Source organism: Vitis vinifera, chromosome 17 (genome assembly GCF_030704535.1).
Source record: "Vitis vinifera cultivar Pinot Noir 40024 chromosome 17, ASM3070453v1".
Lineage (NCBI taxonomy): Eukaryota > Viridiplantae > Streptophyta > Magnoliopsida > Vitales > Vitaceae > Vitis > Vitis vinifera.
Genome location: NC_081821.1, coordinates 14,952,195 through 14,966,066, shown reverse-complemented (window position 1 = coordinate 14,966,066; position 13,872 = coordinate 14,952,195). Strand labels below are relative to the sequence as shown.

At 34.5% G+C, this 13,872-nt stretch overlaps 1 protein-coding gene across 1 annotated transcript; it reads right to left on the bottom strand.

Moving 5' to 3' along the window:
• Nucleotides 1-3,384: 3,384 nt before the first annotated feature.
• LOC100257447 (uncharacterized) lies at nucleotides 3,385-10,445 on the bottom strand. Its single transcript, XM_002263183.4, has 7 exons — nucleotides 9,794-10,445; nucleotides 8,184-8,222; nucleotides 8,018-8,088; nucleotides 4,445-4,509; nucleotides 4,267-4,356; nucleotides 4,071-4,163; nucleotides 3,385-3,904 (listed from the first exon to the last, which is right to left on the bottom strand). The coding sequence occupies exons 1-7, from the start codon at nucleotides 10,249-10,251 to the stop codon at nucleotides 3,497-3,499; spliced, it is 1,224 nt and encodes a 407-aa protein (XP_002263219.2). The 5' UTR covers nucleotides 10,252-10,445; the 3' UTR covers nucleotides 3,385-3,496.
• Between the last annotated feature and the right edge of the window lie 3,427 nt (nucleotides 10,446-13,872).

Sequence of the window (13,872 nt, the reverse complement as noted above, 5' to 3'; positions counted from 1 at the left end):
CTTCATTCTTCTTCTTAGGAATTTTGCATTGCCTTCTAAAGTGACCTGTTTTCCCATAGTTCCAGCATTGTACTTGTTGGCCTGATCTAGATTTGCTTATGTTCCGATTAGAATTTCTGGATTTTGATCTACCCCGATTTGAATTTCTGTCATTACCTCTGCCTCTTGTCTCAAGGTTTAGGGCAAAATTAGATCCCGAGGTTTTGCCTGCATCTCTTCAACGAATCTCCTTGGCCAGAATTAAATCTCGTATATCATTGTACTTGAGCTTTTCCTTTCCCGTAGAATTGCTTACTGCCATCCTCTTTGCCTCCCAACTGTTTGGCAAAGAAGCCAAGACGATCAGAGCATGAATCTCATCATCAAAATCAATTTCTACAGACGACAATTGATTTGTGATTGTATTAAATTCATTCAGATGTTGTGCTACTAATGCATTCTCTGCCATCTTCAAATTGAACAATTTCTTCATCAGATGCACCTTATTGTTTGCGGACGACTTTTCATACATACCGGACAAAGCCTTCATCAGATCTGTTGTGGTCTTCTCCTTTACAACATTGTGTGCAACAGACCTAGATAGAGTTAACCTAATAACTCCTAGAACCTATCTGTCAAGAAGCGCCCATTCCTCAACCTTCATACTCCTAGGTTTTGTCCCCAAAAGAGGCAGATGCAATTTCCTCCCGTAGAGATAATCTTCAATCTGCATCCTCCAATATGCAAAGTCTATGCCATCAAACTTTTCTATTATAGACGCCTTTCCTACTTCCTCTACCATTGTTCCCACTGAAACCTAACCCTAGGCTTTGATACCAGTTGAAGGGAATTAAGCCGAATTCCCAACCTGTGAGAAACAAAAATAGAGAAAACACACGCCAAAGAAAAACAATCACACTCACAAGACAGTATTTACGTGGTTCGGCAATTTGCCTACGTCCACGGAGTTGCAGGGATATCACTATTATCAGGGAAGAATACATAGTACGACTTGCGGCTGCAATATTTTCTCTCTGTATAAAACACAGCAACCACACCACACTAAAAAAACCCTAATTACAAAAGGCGGTTCCACAATGGGTTAAACGGGCCTATCGGCCCAAGCCTTCACTCCATGGACTAAGCCTCAATAAATCTCCCATTAAAAAACCATGCAATATTATTCGGGTCGGGTCGTCAAACCAGATCAAACAAAACTAGGCTCCATAAAGCCCAACAATAACTGCACCCTTGTGACCTTTATACTCTTTTGTTCTGCACAGTGGCAATGGGCAATCAGAGGAATATTCAGGTTACATCTTTATGGTGGATGTCGGTTTTCGTGTTCTTCCTAGCCCTTCTCATGTCCCCATCTTGCTTCATTTATGGAGGAAAAGATGGTTGGTTTCTCGATTTCATGTAGTCATGAGCTGGAATGATTATGATTAGTTGATCTTGATCTAAAATATGCAGTGAGGGTATTCCAGGGAAGATTTTAAATCGAGGGTTTACCTAGAATTGAGTGATGGATTTTGGAAGGGAATGTCTTGGACATGAAGAATCCAAATCCATAAAGGATAATGAGCTAAACCTTAATAGAATTTCACTTGTTGAGGACGCTAAGATCAATAATAATAGGTCTTGTGCAATTGAGAAGTTGGCCTCTGGTGGGGGAATTTGTGGATGCTAATGTTTTGGCACTTGATGCAAAAGGGAAGGATGATCAACAGATTGTTGAGCCTCTAGGTTCGCCATCAACAGTTCCAACCAAATCTCTTGAGCCTGCATGCATGATTTTAGTTTGCATGGCCACCATCCTATGTCCATTTTTAGAGCCCACGTGTCTCACCCCTGTATTTTCATGCTTTCAAAAACTGTTTTTAAAAAAAAATCTTGTTTCAAATGATTTTAATTCTTCATTTTTTCTTTCTTTATTTTAAATAAATCCCATTTTCCTCTCCTTTTCCACTAGGCATGCATCTTTATTTTTTTCCTTGATTTTAAATATTTTTTTTTATAATAAAATTGGCTGCAACATTTCTTTTCGGCAAACATCTTTCACAAATTCTCAATTTTTAGTAATTTTTTTATTTTCACATTTTTAATAAGCATGAATAATTCAATAATTTCAAATGATGAAATTTATGGATTTAATTCATGCTAAAATAAATCGGTCTTTGGTGGGGCCCAACATATGAGATTTTCTCATTTGTTGATTGATTGCTATGCTTGACTTGCTTTGTTTTGTGACACATGTGATTGTTTTGTAATTGTTTACTAACCTTTGTTTTCCATGGAGCAATCAGCTCATTACTCAAGTACACACCTTATCTTTCTTGTTCATTTGATTATTTCTAGATTGATATTCTTTTGGTATCCATGTTTAATCAATCAATTGTCACATTTGTTTTAACTTAATTAGTAGAGACCTAATTCTTAGGGCTTAGAGGGGTGCTATAGCCTATCACCGTACCTTCCCAATAGATAACCTACCCTTCAAACTCAGACTCAGTTTTTCATAGACCCGTTTTTTCATTTAGGAGTCACATTTAGGGTTTTTATTTTTTATTTTGTTTTTCTCTTTAAAAATAAAACAAAAATAAGTAGTGACTCCAAATTTTTTTCAAAAAAACATTTTTCAAAATAAAAAGCAAGTTGCGCCATTCGAGTGGAAACATATACAAGAAATAATATAATATAATATAATATAATATAATATAATATAATATAATATAATATAATATAATATAGTATACAAAATAATAAAAATTAAGATTTAAAAAGAGCGACTGGACGAATAGAATAAAATGTTATCGGATTTGAAATTTATTGATAAAATTGAGTTCAAAATTAATGTAAAAATAAAATTAAGACAAATTTTAGGGTTACACCTCCATCATTTGGTTTAATAGGTAAATTTTTTTCTTTTAATTGTTATCACTTTTACATTCATTTTCCCTGCATTGGTTATAAAAAGTGGATACGTTACAAAGCAAAACCCTTATTCCTATCATGCAGAATTCTCCCCTGTAAAATTGTCTCGTACGCCTCGTTATTGCTTTATATAGTTTGTTTATCTTTATCTTGAGATTGGTGTATTTCTGTGCCCACCTTATTCATCTCTATCCTGAGATTGGTTACGGAATGATCACCCCTTATTAAAATAATATTGAAGTCTTCACGCTATTATTTAAAAATAATTTATCACTTTTTTAAACGAAAATTCTCAGTTCAGAAATTCATGACATTGCTCTCGCAAAAAACAATTTTTAAAATCAAAACAAAGAATATAAATGTTTTTAAAGCACTAACAAAAAAACATTTGCATTATTTGTTAAGAGTGAAAAAAAAAAACATACAAAGAGAAAAAAATTAAATTAAAAAAAAAAGGAGGTGAAAAGCAAATGAAATTGAATACCGTTCATTTTATTATTTCGTAATAGTTTTTTTTTTTTTTTTTCAAACTTTTTGGTTATGTAGTTAGAGAGGACAATGCGGTTTTTCTCCCCAACACAACCTAACCGTCTACTCTACAATTCAACCACTCAATTATGTCCTGGGTAATAGCTTCACGTTCTGGTTCGAAGAGGAGATCATGTAATAACCCTTCGTACAACTTGAATGTTTTGTCAGTTGAGGAGGCTTCTTCGTGTAGTTTTTTAGAGGCTTCTGGGTCGGTTACGTTATCAGCAGCACCATGAAGAACAAGAAAGGGAACTCTCAATCGGCTCAGATTCTGCTGCAAGTAGGTTGAAATTCGAAGAATCTCATAACCAGTCTTAACCCTGATGGATCCTGTGTACACTAGAGGATCAGAATACTTAGCAAGCAGTGCTGCTGGATCCCGAGAGACGGTTATGCCCTGCTTGTTTGCAGCACGACATTGGTATCTTGGAATAAAAAAGGAGACAACTGGGGCCAGTACCTGCCATCACAGAAACAAAGAGATAAGGTGTGATCAACCCCTCAGACCCATATTCAATTTCTAAGTGGTATGGTAGTTCATCAGTTGTGTTCTTCTTTTTCCTTTTTTTTTTTTTTTTCTTTTTCCATTATATTTTGCAGATAATGTGATTAAGAAGTGTTCTTACAGTAAAAATTGGATGGGAGGGCTTTACTCCAACTGCAGGTGAAGTCAGCACTACACCTTCTATGCAGGCTTCAATCTTCGGGTCAAGTACTGCCTGTATTTAATTATTCAAGCAACAAGAAATAAGAGGCCACGGATACTGAGCAACATAAGAGAATGTAATACCATGAGAAATCCATATTCCAAATAAGACTCACCTTTAGGATAATGGCAGCACCTGTTGAATGCCCAAAGCAGAAACATGGAAGCCCTGGATTTTCAGCTAAAACCTTCTGAATAAATGTTTTCTGTGAAAAAATTAAGAAAGATTAACACAAAATATAGGTTCTTGTTTCTTTTTCATCTGTATCTTATGAATAAAACCTCAAAATATACCAGGTCAGTAACAGCATAATCAAGAGAAGGGACATATGCATGCAGCCCATCGCTTCCACCATGTCCTAAGAAGAAAAAAAATGGTAAAATTAAACCAAATTACATAAATGGATAAACCAATAATGAATTTCAGAAAATTGAGTAGCTCAGACAGATATCCAAGTCAAATTAGCAAAATTATTTCCAAGCCCAAATAATAGACCCACATTTAAACCTCCCAATAAAATTTACTTACAAGGTTTAAATGGGAAAAGTAACCAAACACAAAGAATTTACTCTTAATACTACCCCAGAGAAGAAAATGCAATAATGTCCATCTAGCTTAAAATACAGGTTTACCTATAAGCAAACAACTAATTTCCTGAGTATGTTTTGAATGAAATGCAAGGCTATACCTTCATTGGATTGAAACTAACTGGTGATAGAACATAAAAGTACAGCTATAACCCTCCAGGCCTATGCAAGCATGCATCATAGTAACTTAAAAGAGTTTATCGGGCATTGCTTAGAATTTAAACTCATGGACTCTCATGATTCCAAAATTCACATGAGCCAAATGGACATACTAATTAAAAGGAAAGAAATGAGGGAAAATGAAGAAACACTTCTAATTCCATAATTCTGGTCTCCAGCTCAAATATGAAAGGAAAACTGTGCCTCAATACTTTAGCTTTTCTTTTCTTAAAAAGTGTGCATCCTCCCTTTACATAAACTTATATCACATGGCCAGACACAATGACTCAAACAATAAGCTTACATATTAAGAGAGGCTTCACATGTTACTTTTTTGCACCAATGGGCATCCGAGTTGGAATAATCGATCCCTGCAATATCCAAATATAGATGCATGGTTGAAGAATTGTGATCTCTACATTTGAAACAGTAATAAAGAATAATAAGATTACTTTCCTTGAAGGATAAGCCAGATGGGATGCATGGCAGGGATGCAAGTGTTGAATAAAAAAATAAAAAATAAAAAACCTTTTCCAAGAAATGATTGCCACCTCTTGTACAGGTTAAAAATTCAGTTCCAGCCTTGAAAAAGATACAAGGTAAACCATGTTATGGTAGTGATAGACATCCTTTTGAAACTATTTGAGACTTCTGCAATCTTTTGCATCAAAATCTTCATGCTTTTGTTTTTCATCCTCTTCTATGAAACTCAACAAGACCAATGGGGGATACCGTTGTAATAAAGAAGGTGACAAGCATACTTCCACAAACTTCATTCAATCACATAAAATGACTCAAGGTCATCAGGAAGTAAATAATCCTCACTTTGCAACTAGCGTTGTTGACCAAGCTACCAAAAATAAATAAATAAATAAAAGAAATAAAGGACATGCTTAAATCTCCTTGGTGAGTGCTTCACCAAACCATTGGAAACTCAAATAGAATGAAAATCCAAAAATGACTGGGTAGGTGAAGGACATGACTCATGTGGGCTTCAGCTCCAAAATAGAAGACTATCCCAGTATGAAGGATTAGCTAAAGGCAGTCTAACCAACAGTTTTCTCTCTCTGTTTTGATGTTTATTTCAACTGCCTTCAGACTTCCTATCATTTTGACAAATTTTTCACTCATATTACCACACAATGTAGTGTAAATCAAGAGGTTTAATTAGTTTGATGAGGACAGTAACTGGAGATTTGGAAAAGTTAGCAGGAGACAAGGAAACCCTAATTTTAAATCACAATTTTTGATTTAGCAAATTAGAAATAAGGTGGATGACTTGATTTTTTTTTTTTTTTGAATTCATTATTTACTGGTGGCTTAATATATTTTTTTAGTGTTTCCTTTAAATAATTTAGTCTAAGGTGATTTGTAATTTCTCTAGGAGGAATTTAATGGGCTTTGTTCACTTAGACTTCTTATTGTTTGCTTTCTGGGTTGAATGGGCTAAATGGCATTGGTTGATAAGGGGTGAACTTTACCTTGACCAAATGGTTTTCAGGGTCATGAGTTTACCAGCAGCCAATTAACAATTGTAAACTCCTACACTAAAGGCTAAATAAACACTTTCTGAGCTTGCAGCAGCAGATATGTTTACTTTGGGTTGTGTGATGCTTCTATCATCTTAGCATGATCCCTAATAGCCCTAGGCATGAATTCTCTAGGTTCTCTCTACCCCCCTTCTCTAACTTAGTTGCAACCAAGGTTTTCTGTTCTATCCTGATTTCCTGGATATTGTGCATTCAACCTCATCTAACATGTCTTCTTCTATCCTGTTTTACAAATCAGTAGACCTTAGCCCATACCTAATCAAAAGATTCAAAACCCAAATCTTAATAGATGATCTTGACTGGACACCTGCGGCTGAATTCCTTTGGCTCAGCCACCTAATTAGCTTTAACTTCCTCTATATATATATTTTTTTTTCTGTTTTAAACTATACACAACCCTATATTTATTTCCATGTTCAACTCCAGATTCTAGAACCCCTAATTTGAGGCAAAATCCATATGCATAAGTACTGAAATTTCTAAGATCCCTTTTTAATGGGAGAAATTGGAATAAAAACCCTACATAAATCATTGAACACTTTCCATTCATGAAACAGATTTCTTCATTAGGTTTTAGTCATCTCCAAGCTAATCACCCTTATTACTCTTCCCATGTGACTTTAAGACTCCATTTTTCCTTCAGTCTCTCATGCTATATCTTGTACCCACTTCCAAAGCACCCTCAATTTAAAAACAACCAGACGGAGTTCTCTTTACTTTTTGATGGTTTACCCCACAAGGTTGTTTTTAGCACATTGGTAACAGAATCCAAGAGAAATCACTGGTCGAACACATGGCACAAGTCATTAGAAACATTAAAATTGGGATAATGAGTAGAAAAACTACTATATGATAGCGTTATCAAGCAAACAAATGAAGACCCAATTACTCTACAAGAAAGTAATGAACCTATAAAACATTCATTTTCTTATTTCCAAGAATGCACAACAATTTAAATTAAAACTGCTTGCATAATGATTTAAACCTGAGCCATTTTCGATTCATAGAATATTTTAATACCTAGTGGTATTGAAACTGGACCACTCAACGCTTAACAATGAAATATAGTTCGATAATTAACATGGAAGCACTAAATAGCACGCCTTCCATATAAAATAAAAATGAAAACGAAAAATAGTAAAATTGATTTGCCAAGACTTGCAATAGAAATGATTCAAACAGTCTAGAGAAAGTAATGGAGTGGGGTTAGGCATGCACAATAAGTAGCTCTAAACAAATGAACTGACTATGGAATATTTTCTAGTAGGTACTTTCTATCAACCAGCATGGAAACAAAATCATGTTCCGAGGAAGAGTCCATACGATTGATGCCAGCCTGCTTTTCGATATTCAACTATGATTTAACTTTGCCTCCTTATGTCAGACTAAGGAACAATAAACCAAAGGAAATGTCCAGTGAAACAATAAATGAGGTAGCTAAGCTAAGATGGGACATTTCTTGAGTAATCATGACATGCTCTCTGTATCATAATATCACATAGAGAAAACTATTGACAGATTATGAGTATAAAATATCAAATTCAGCACTGTCAAATGGTTTCAAACTTACCAATCCAATCCATTCCAAAGACCTTATATCCATTAGCATTCAACTGCTTTGCAAAATCACTGTATCTGCCACTATAATTCACATTGAAAATGTTAAGGAATATATCTAGTAAAACAATCAATTAACATAGCATTCAACCGCAGAGATGAAAGAAGACATTACAAACCTGTGTTCATTCAGGCCATGCATAAGAACAATCAGTCCCCTGCATAAAATCAAATAGATCATCGGAAAAATGAAATAATTAATGCATATAAAATCAGATGCTCCTAAGCAAAAGGGAAAATTTTCTAGAGAACAAGAGCAATGAGAACTTAAGGAGACTGTCATAAAAGTCATTCCATCATGATGAGGTAAAGGAACATGGAACCTTTAATGACAGGTGATTCCTTACTTTTGTTGTTTGGGCACATGGGACATTACCATTTTGGTAGGTGAGGCAGATCAAAAGTAAGGGAGAACAACAAGAAGGAAAAAAATGTCCAGGATAGAAATTTAATTCAAAAACATGCATGTCATTTCACACTTTATTAGGTGGAAAAAAGCTCCATGAGAAAAATAGATAAATCCAACATAGTTGACTGAAGCTGGGCAAGTGCTTGTAGTGTTCATATTTGGCTAGCTCCTGCTATTCCAGGAAATAGGCCTTAAAACTAAAAGGTAAGATGTGTTAACCTGTCCAAAACCCAACATCTAATTTACCAGAGATTCAGATTCACACGAGATGGGACATTGATGGGTCATTAGAACCTATGCATAATTACAGTTCCAACTGGAAGCCCCATAATGTGTTAAATAGGGGTCAGTTTTGCTGCTTATATGATTGATCTGGAACCAATTTGGTGTTTTATTTATTTATTTATTTTTCTTCACCAACCTGGTGTTTTATTCTCAATGATTTTTAAATATTAGTATTTTAAACCATTTTGTGATGCTGTTAATATTCTAAAATCATTTTTTTTGTGTGCCAATTGAAGAGCGTGTCAGGAAATAACATTATCACATTGCATACAATAGCAGAGGGAGGAATATTTTCTGGTGTCCTTAGTGGCGTTTTATATAATACTGCAACAAAAAGACAAACGAGGGAGCCCCACAAAAAAGACTGGGTTGAGAAGCATCCAAGAAAAACAATGGATTGTTTCACTTGGGTACTGCAATCCTAGGGGTAAGCTCCAATGCAGGGAATTGCAGAGGCAATCGATGCAGACCACAATATTCCTTTTGGATATTAATTGAAAATAGTCTTTGATACTTATGAAATAGGTATGTGAGAATATGCCTGTAGAAAAATCCGCAATGTTGGAATTGCAGCATTTTCCCCGGTTCCATTAATGTCGATGGCAATTTCGTATTTTTGAATCTCGCAGAATTGTTATTTTGGAATTCGAACAGAAGAATAAAGGCATCTGCTTACTCTACGTCGGAAAGAAATTGAAATACACCACCCATAGCATTAACAAAACCCACAAAAATATCAGAGGAAGATAGTAGAAGCTATGACATCTCCGATTCCATTTTCGTCCACAAGATAAGAAAATGGAAATGAAGCACAACAACATTTTTTCCTCCAATCTATACAGAAAAAGATGTAAGATTCCATTCCAAAAACATTTTCTTTTTATTTTATTTTATCAAACAACATAAACTTCAGCATAATCCTCAACGAAAGAAAACACATCCGAAGCCCTAAATTAATCAATCGTGAGAAACAGACAGAAAGGAACCACAATGTAAATGGGGAGAAATTCAGGAACAACCAAACAAAAAACATACCTAATCTTGACTCTCAGCGGCGTCCACGACTGCGTGAATAAAGTGTCGCCCCTAATAGTAACCAACAGCGAAAACTCCCTGACCGACTTCTCGCCACCGCCACCGCCACTTTCCTGAACCACCCTACCAATCGCCAGGGCTCTCCTCGCCGCCACATCCTGGTCCACCGCCGCCGCACCGCACCTCCACGTCACCGTAGCCGGAACTCTCACCACCGGAGCCTTTCGAACAGAAGCAGGCGCAACCTCTTGCTTCTCATCCTTGGGCCTGTCAACCGATCCTCTCCTCCCTCGGAACGGCACCAACAGTAAAAGCACCAACGCCTTCACCAGCACCACCAGACTCCTCAACGCCCTCACCGACAGCAGGGCGTTTATCCGGCCGCTAGCGCCCGACGTCAACATTATGGAAGCCGATGCGTCAGTGACCTTCGCCATTTTTGAAAAAAACAAAAACATATAAACCTTCAATCCCAATATCTTCTGCTTGCCCTTCCCTTCATTCCCAACATAGAAAAAATAACAAAAGGAATATCGGCTGAATTTAAGTTACTCTCGTCTTCTTCTTTGTATGAGATTTGGGCAATATTAATACTCGAACACATCGAAGGGCAAAAATGTTCTATTGTTTGTTGTTATGGAGGTCCTCTGATTTATTTAAAAAAATGATGGCGTGGTAGGGTGTCACGAGACAGAAGAGGGTTGAATGACAGGTGGCGGGAAGCTTTCAAGGGTGTATGCGGCGACTTGGCGTGTCTTGGATTCCTTGTGAAACGTGTCGTTTCGTGATTGGGACACTCCTTGTATTGGGTTCTCCTCTATCGCCACGTTCATGTGTGTGTTTGAGTTGGCTTTGTTTTAAAATGGAAGAATTGTGTTTTAACCTTTGGTCCATTTCGTCATTTAAGCCCAATACATGAAGGAAGTGTCAAAATTGAAAAGAAGTATATAAATTTTTGAGCTTTGACCTATGGCACATTTAAAAAAAAAAAAAAATCATAAAGTAAATCGAATTTGAAAATAATGTTCAATCTAGTGCATCTGTGTCATGTAGATTGCCATATAAACCGTAGTTGGTAATTACGATCTTATTTTTTAAAACAGTTTAAAACCATGATTGATGACTACGGTTTTGATTGTTTTAAAAATAGTCAAAGTCATAGTCACTAACTTTGACTTTAACTTTAATTCTAAAACAGTAAATGGTGACTACGACTTTGACTGTTTTAAAAATAGTCAAAGTCGTAGTCACCAATTACGAGTCTAACTTTAATTAATATATATATAAAATTATATTGCTTGATTTAAAATATTTAACTTTAATTTTTTTAAATAAAAATATCATATTATTTTGATTTTATATTGACTAAAAATATGTGAGTGGTTTAATAAAAATATTTAATTTTAATTGATCTCATGATTTAAAGAATAGTAATATATGAAATTAAATAATTGATGTATTTAATTTGATATAAAAATATTTTTGTTTAATTTTATTAAAATATTTGGCACTATACTCAATATAAATATAATTAGTTACAAATATACTATTTTATGCCCTCATCATGAACAATATTATATTATTTTGTAACTTTGTGCAAAAATTAAAGCCAATTATGCATTTGTACAAAATATAATATGACTTCAAGTGGGTAAATAATTGGAAAATTACTTAAATACAACAAAAATAATTTTATTTTCTCCATTTTTTTCCTTTCAAAATGGGATCAAAATGGAATGGAAAGGCTTAAAATTTTAAACTTAAAATGCCAACCTAATAGAATTTGTTTTTCCACTTCTTAAAATATAGAATCGTAAAAAGAAAATACATATGTTTTTCCAATCAATTCACTATTTAATTTAACTATTTTGGTAAATAGATGAAAATGTTTTTAGAATATTTTTGTAAATTCATTGAGAATAAGAAAAATGTCCCTTATTGGGTACTAACGGGAGTTTTGGGCAAAAATGATTTCTTTAAAACAAAAAACTCATAAATTAATTTTATTCTCAAAATAATTTTCAATGTGATTTGTGTCTTATTCATGAGGGTATTCACATTACAAAACTGTAATTGATAATTACGATTTTTGATTTTTTTTAAAAAAATAGTCAAAATAATAGTTGGTGATCATAAATTTAAATTTAAACCTAAAACCAATTTTTTAAGTTCAAATTTAAATCATGCGAATGTTCAATTTCTTTTAAGAATTATTTTGATTGGAGGTTAAGATTGTAAATTTTTTTTAATGTATTATTTTTTCTATATTGATATAGTGTTGTTGTAACTAATTAGTTATAAATATAATTAGTTTAAATTTAAGCCTAAAACCAAAATTTTAGATTGTCGGATTGCTACATGTAAGTGGTATATATATATATATATATATATATATATAAAAGTTCAATTTAAGTTTAAAATTTATCATATTTTCATTTAAATATATAATAATTTGTTCATAATAAAAAAAAAAAGTTAACAATATAATGCAAATGAATGTTACACAAAAACTAAAAAACAGTCCTCAATGAGTGCCACATGATGGGGTCTTCCTCTTTCTCTACGGATGCCTATGATATAGAGAAATCTTTGTGGAATCTATTTGTGCAATCTGCCATGTCTCAGTATGTATAGGTTGAGATGGAGTTGATGGAGGCAAGACTCGACGTCTACGTGGACCACGATGTCTCCTAGGTGGACATACATCTAATTGTGTAACATGTGATTCATCCCCAATTGGTGTTCTATTTAATTCGGTCCTCAGACGGGAGTTATCAACAAAATTTATATACCTAATTCACCATACACTAGGGTAGCATAGCTAGCATAGTATAGTGGTTCTAGGATCGTCCACAGGGATGGGTTCTCATATCACATGTGATATTAGTTAAAGTACTGAAATGATGTTTTTTCTTTTATGAGTTAGCTTTAAAAGAAAACATAATTTTGGGTTGAAAAAGGTTGGTTTTAAGTTAACCAAAAATAGTAACTGAGATTAATTACAAAGAAAAGGTTTCTTGGAGTTTTAGGTCACTAGGTTCAGGTTCCTTAGACAAAAGGGGAGATTCCGGATCTTTTCCTCGCGTTGGGGATAATAACATAAAGAATGGTTATCTCCCGAACCGATGTGTATTTAGCAATCAAGATTTGATCCCACTTAGCCATGAAAGACTGCAGTTGCTTCCCATTAATGGTTTCAAATACTAAAGACCTCTCATTGTGAATCATCTTTCAATGACTTGTAAGAGATAACTAATCACCTCTCACTATGAAAAGCTTACCAAGTATTGGCCATTCAAGATGATACTAACCTTGGATTACCCTTCAAAGGCTTGTAAGAGATAACTAATGAATCTCTAGGGAGTCTGAAAAGCTTACCAAGTATTGGTCATTCTAGGTAATCCTACCTTTAAACCACCTCTAAAAGGCTCGCAAGAGATAACTAATGGATCTCCAGGGAGTCCGAAAAGCTTACCAAGTGTTAGCCCATGTGATTTTAAGGGATTTTAAGTTAAACTAAAAAATAAAAACCATTAACGGGTAACAACTTTCCTCATTTAAAGTAAGGAAAACTCCCACCTTTGTATCTAGATCCCTTACCTAGCTTCCTTCAGTCCAAGAAATGAAAAACCTAGCCACTCATCCTTTGAGGCCTTAGAGGATGTTTGGCTAGAAAGAAATGAAAACAAAATTCGAAAGAAAGGCAGAGCAAGTGCTCTGTAAATATATTTCTTACTATGATCCTCCTCTTTTTCTTTTACAAGATACAAGAGATATATATAGAGAGGTCTTTTTAACCCTCCTTTAAACTTCCTAACCAAGAAATCCTATCATTGGTTGGTTACAAGGAGAAAATAAGGAATTACACAAAATACCAAGAGATAAAAATCTGGAGATAAATATCTGGAGATAAAAATCTAGTGGAGTCGGTGCACAAATATCTGGAAATTACACAGGGAGATTTCGCAAGCCATGCGAGATTTCACATGGTGTGTGAAATTCATTTTTGGCTTGGCTCTTCAGCATTTGGTTTCACAAGGCTTGCGAAATTCAATTTTCTTAGTCCTACTATATGTCCT

Excerpts from the sequence above, each read along its gene's own strand:
- LOC100257447 (XM_002263183.4), bottom strand. The coding sequence starts at position 10,251 with ATGTTTTTGTTTTTTTCAAAAATGGCGAAGGTCACTGACGCATCGGCT. Across the intron at positions 8,223-9,793 it reads CCGCTGAGAGTCAAGATTAG|GGGACTGATTGTTCTTATGC; the intron begins GTATGTTTTTTG and ends GATTTTATGCAG. Across the intron at positions 4,164-4,266 it reads GTGCTGCCATTATCCTAAAG|GCAGTACTTGACCCGAAGAT; the intron begins GTGAGTCTTATT and ends AATTAAATACAG.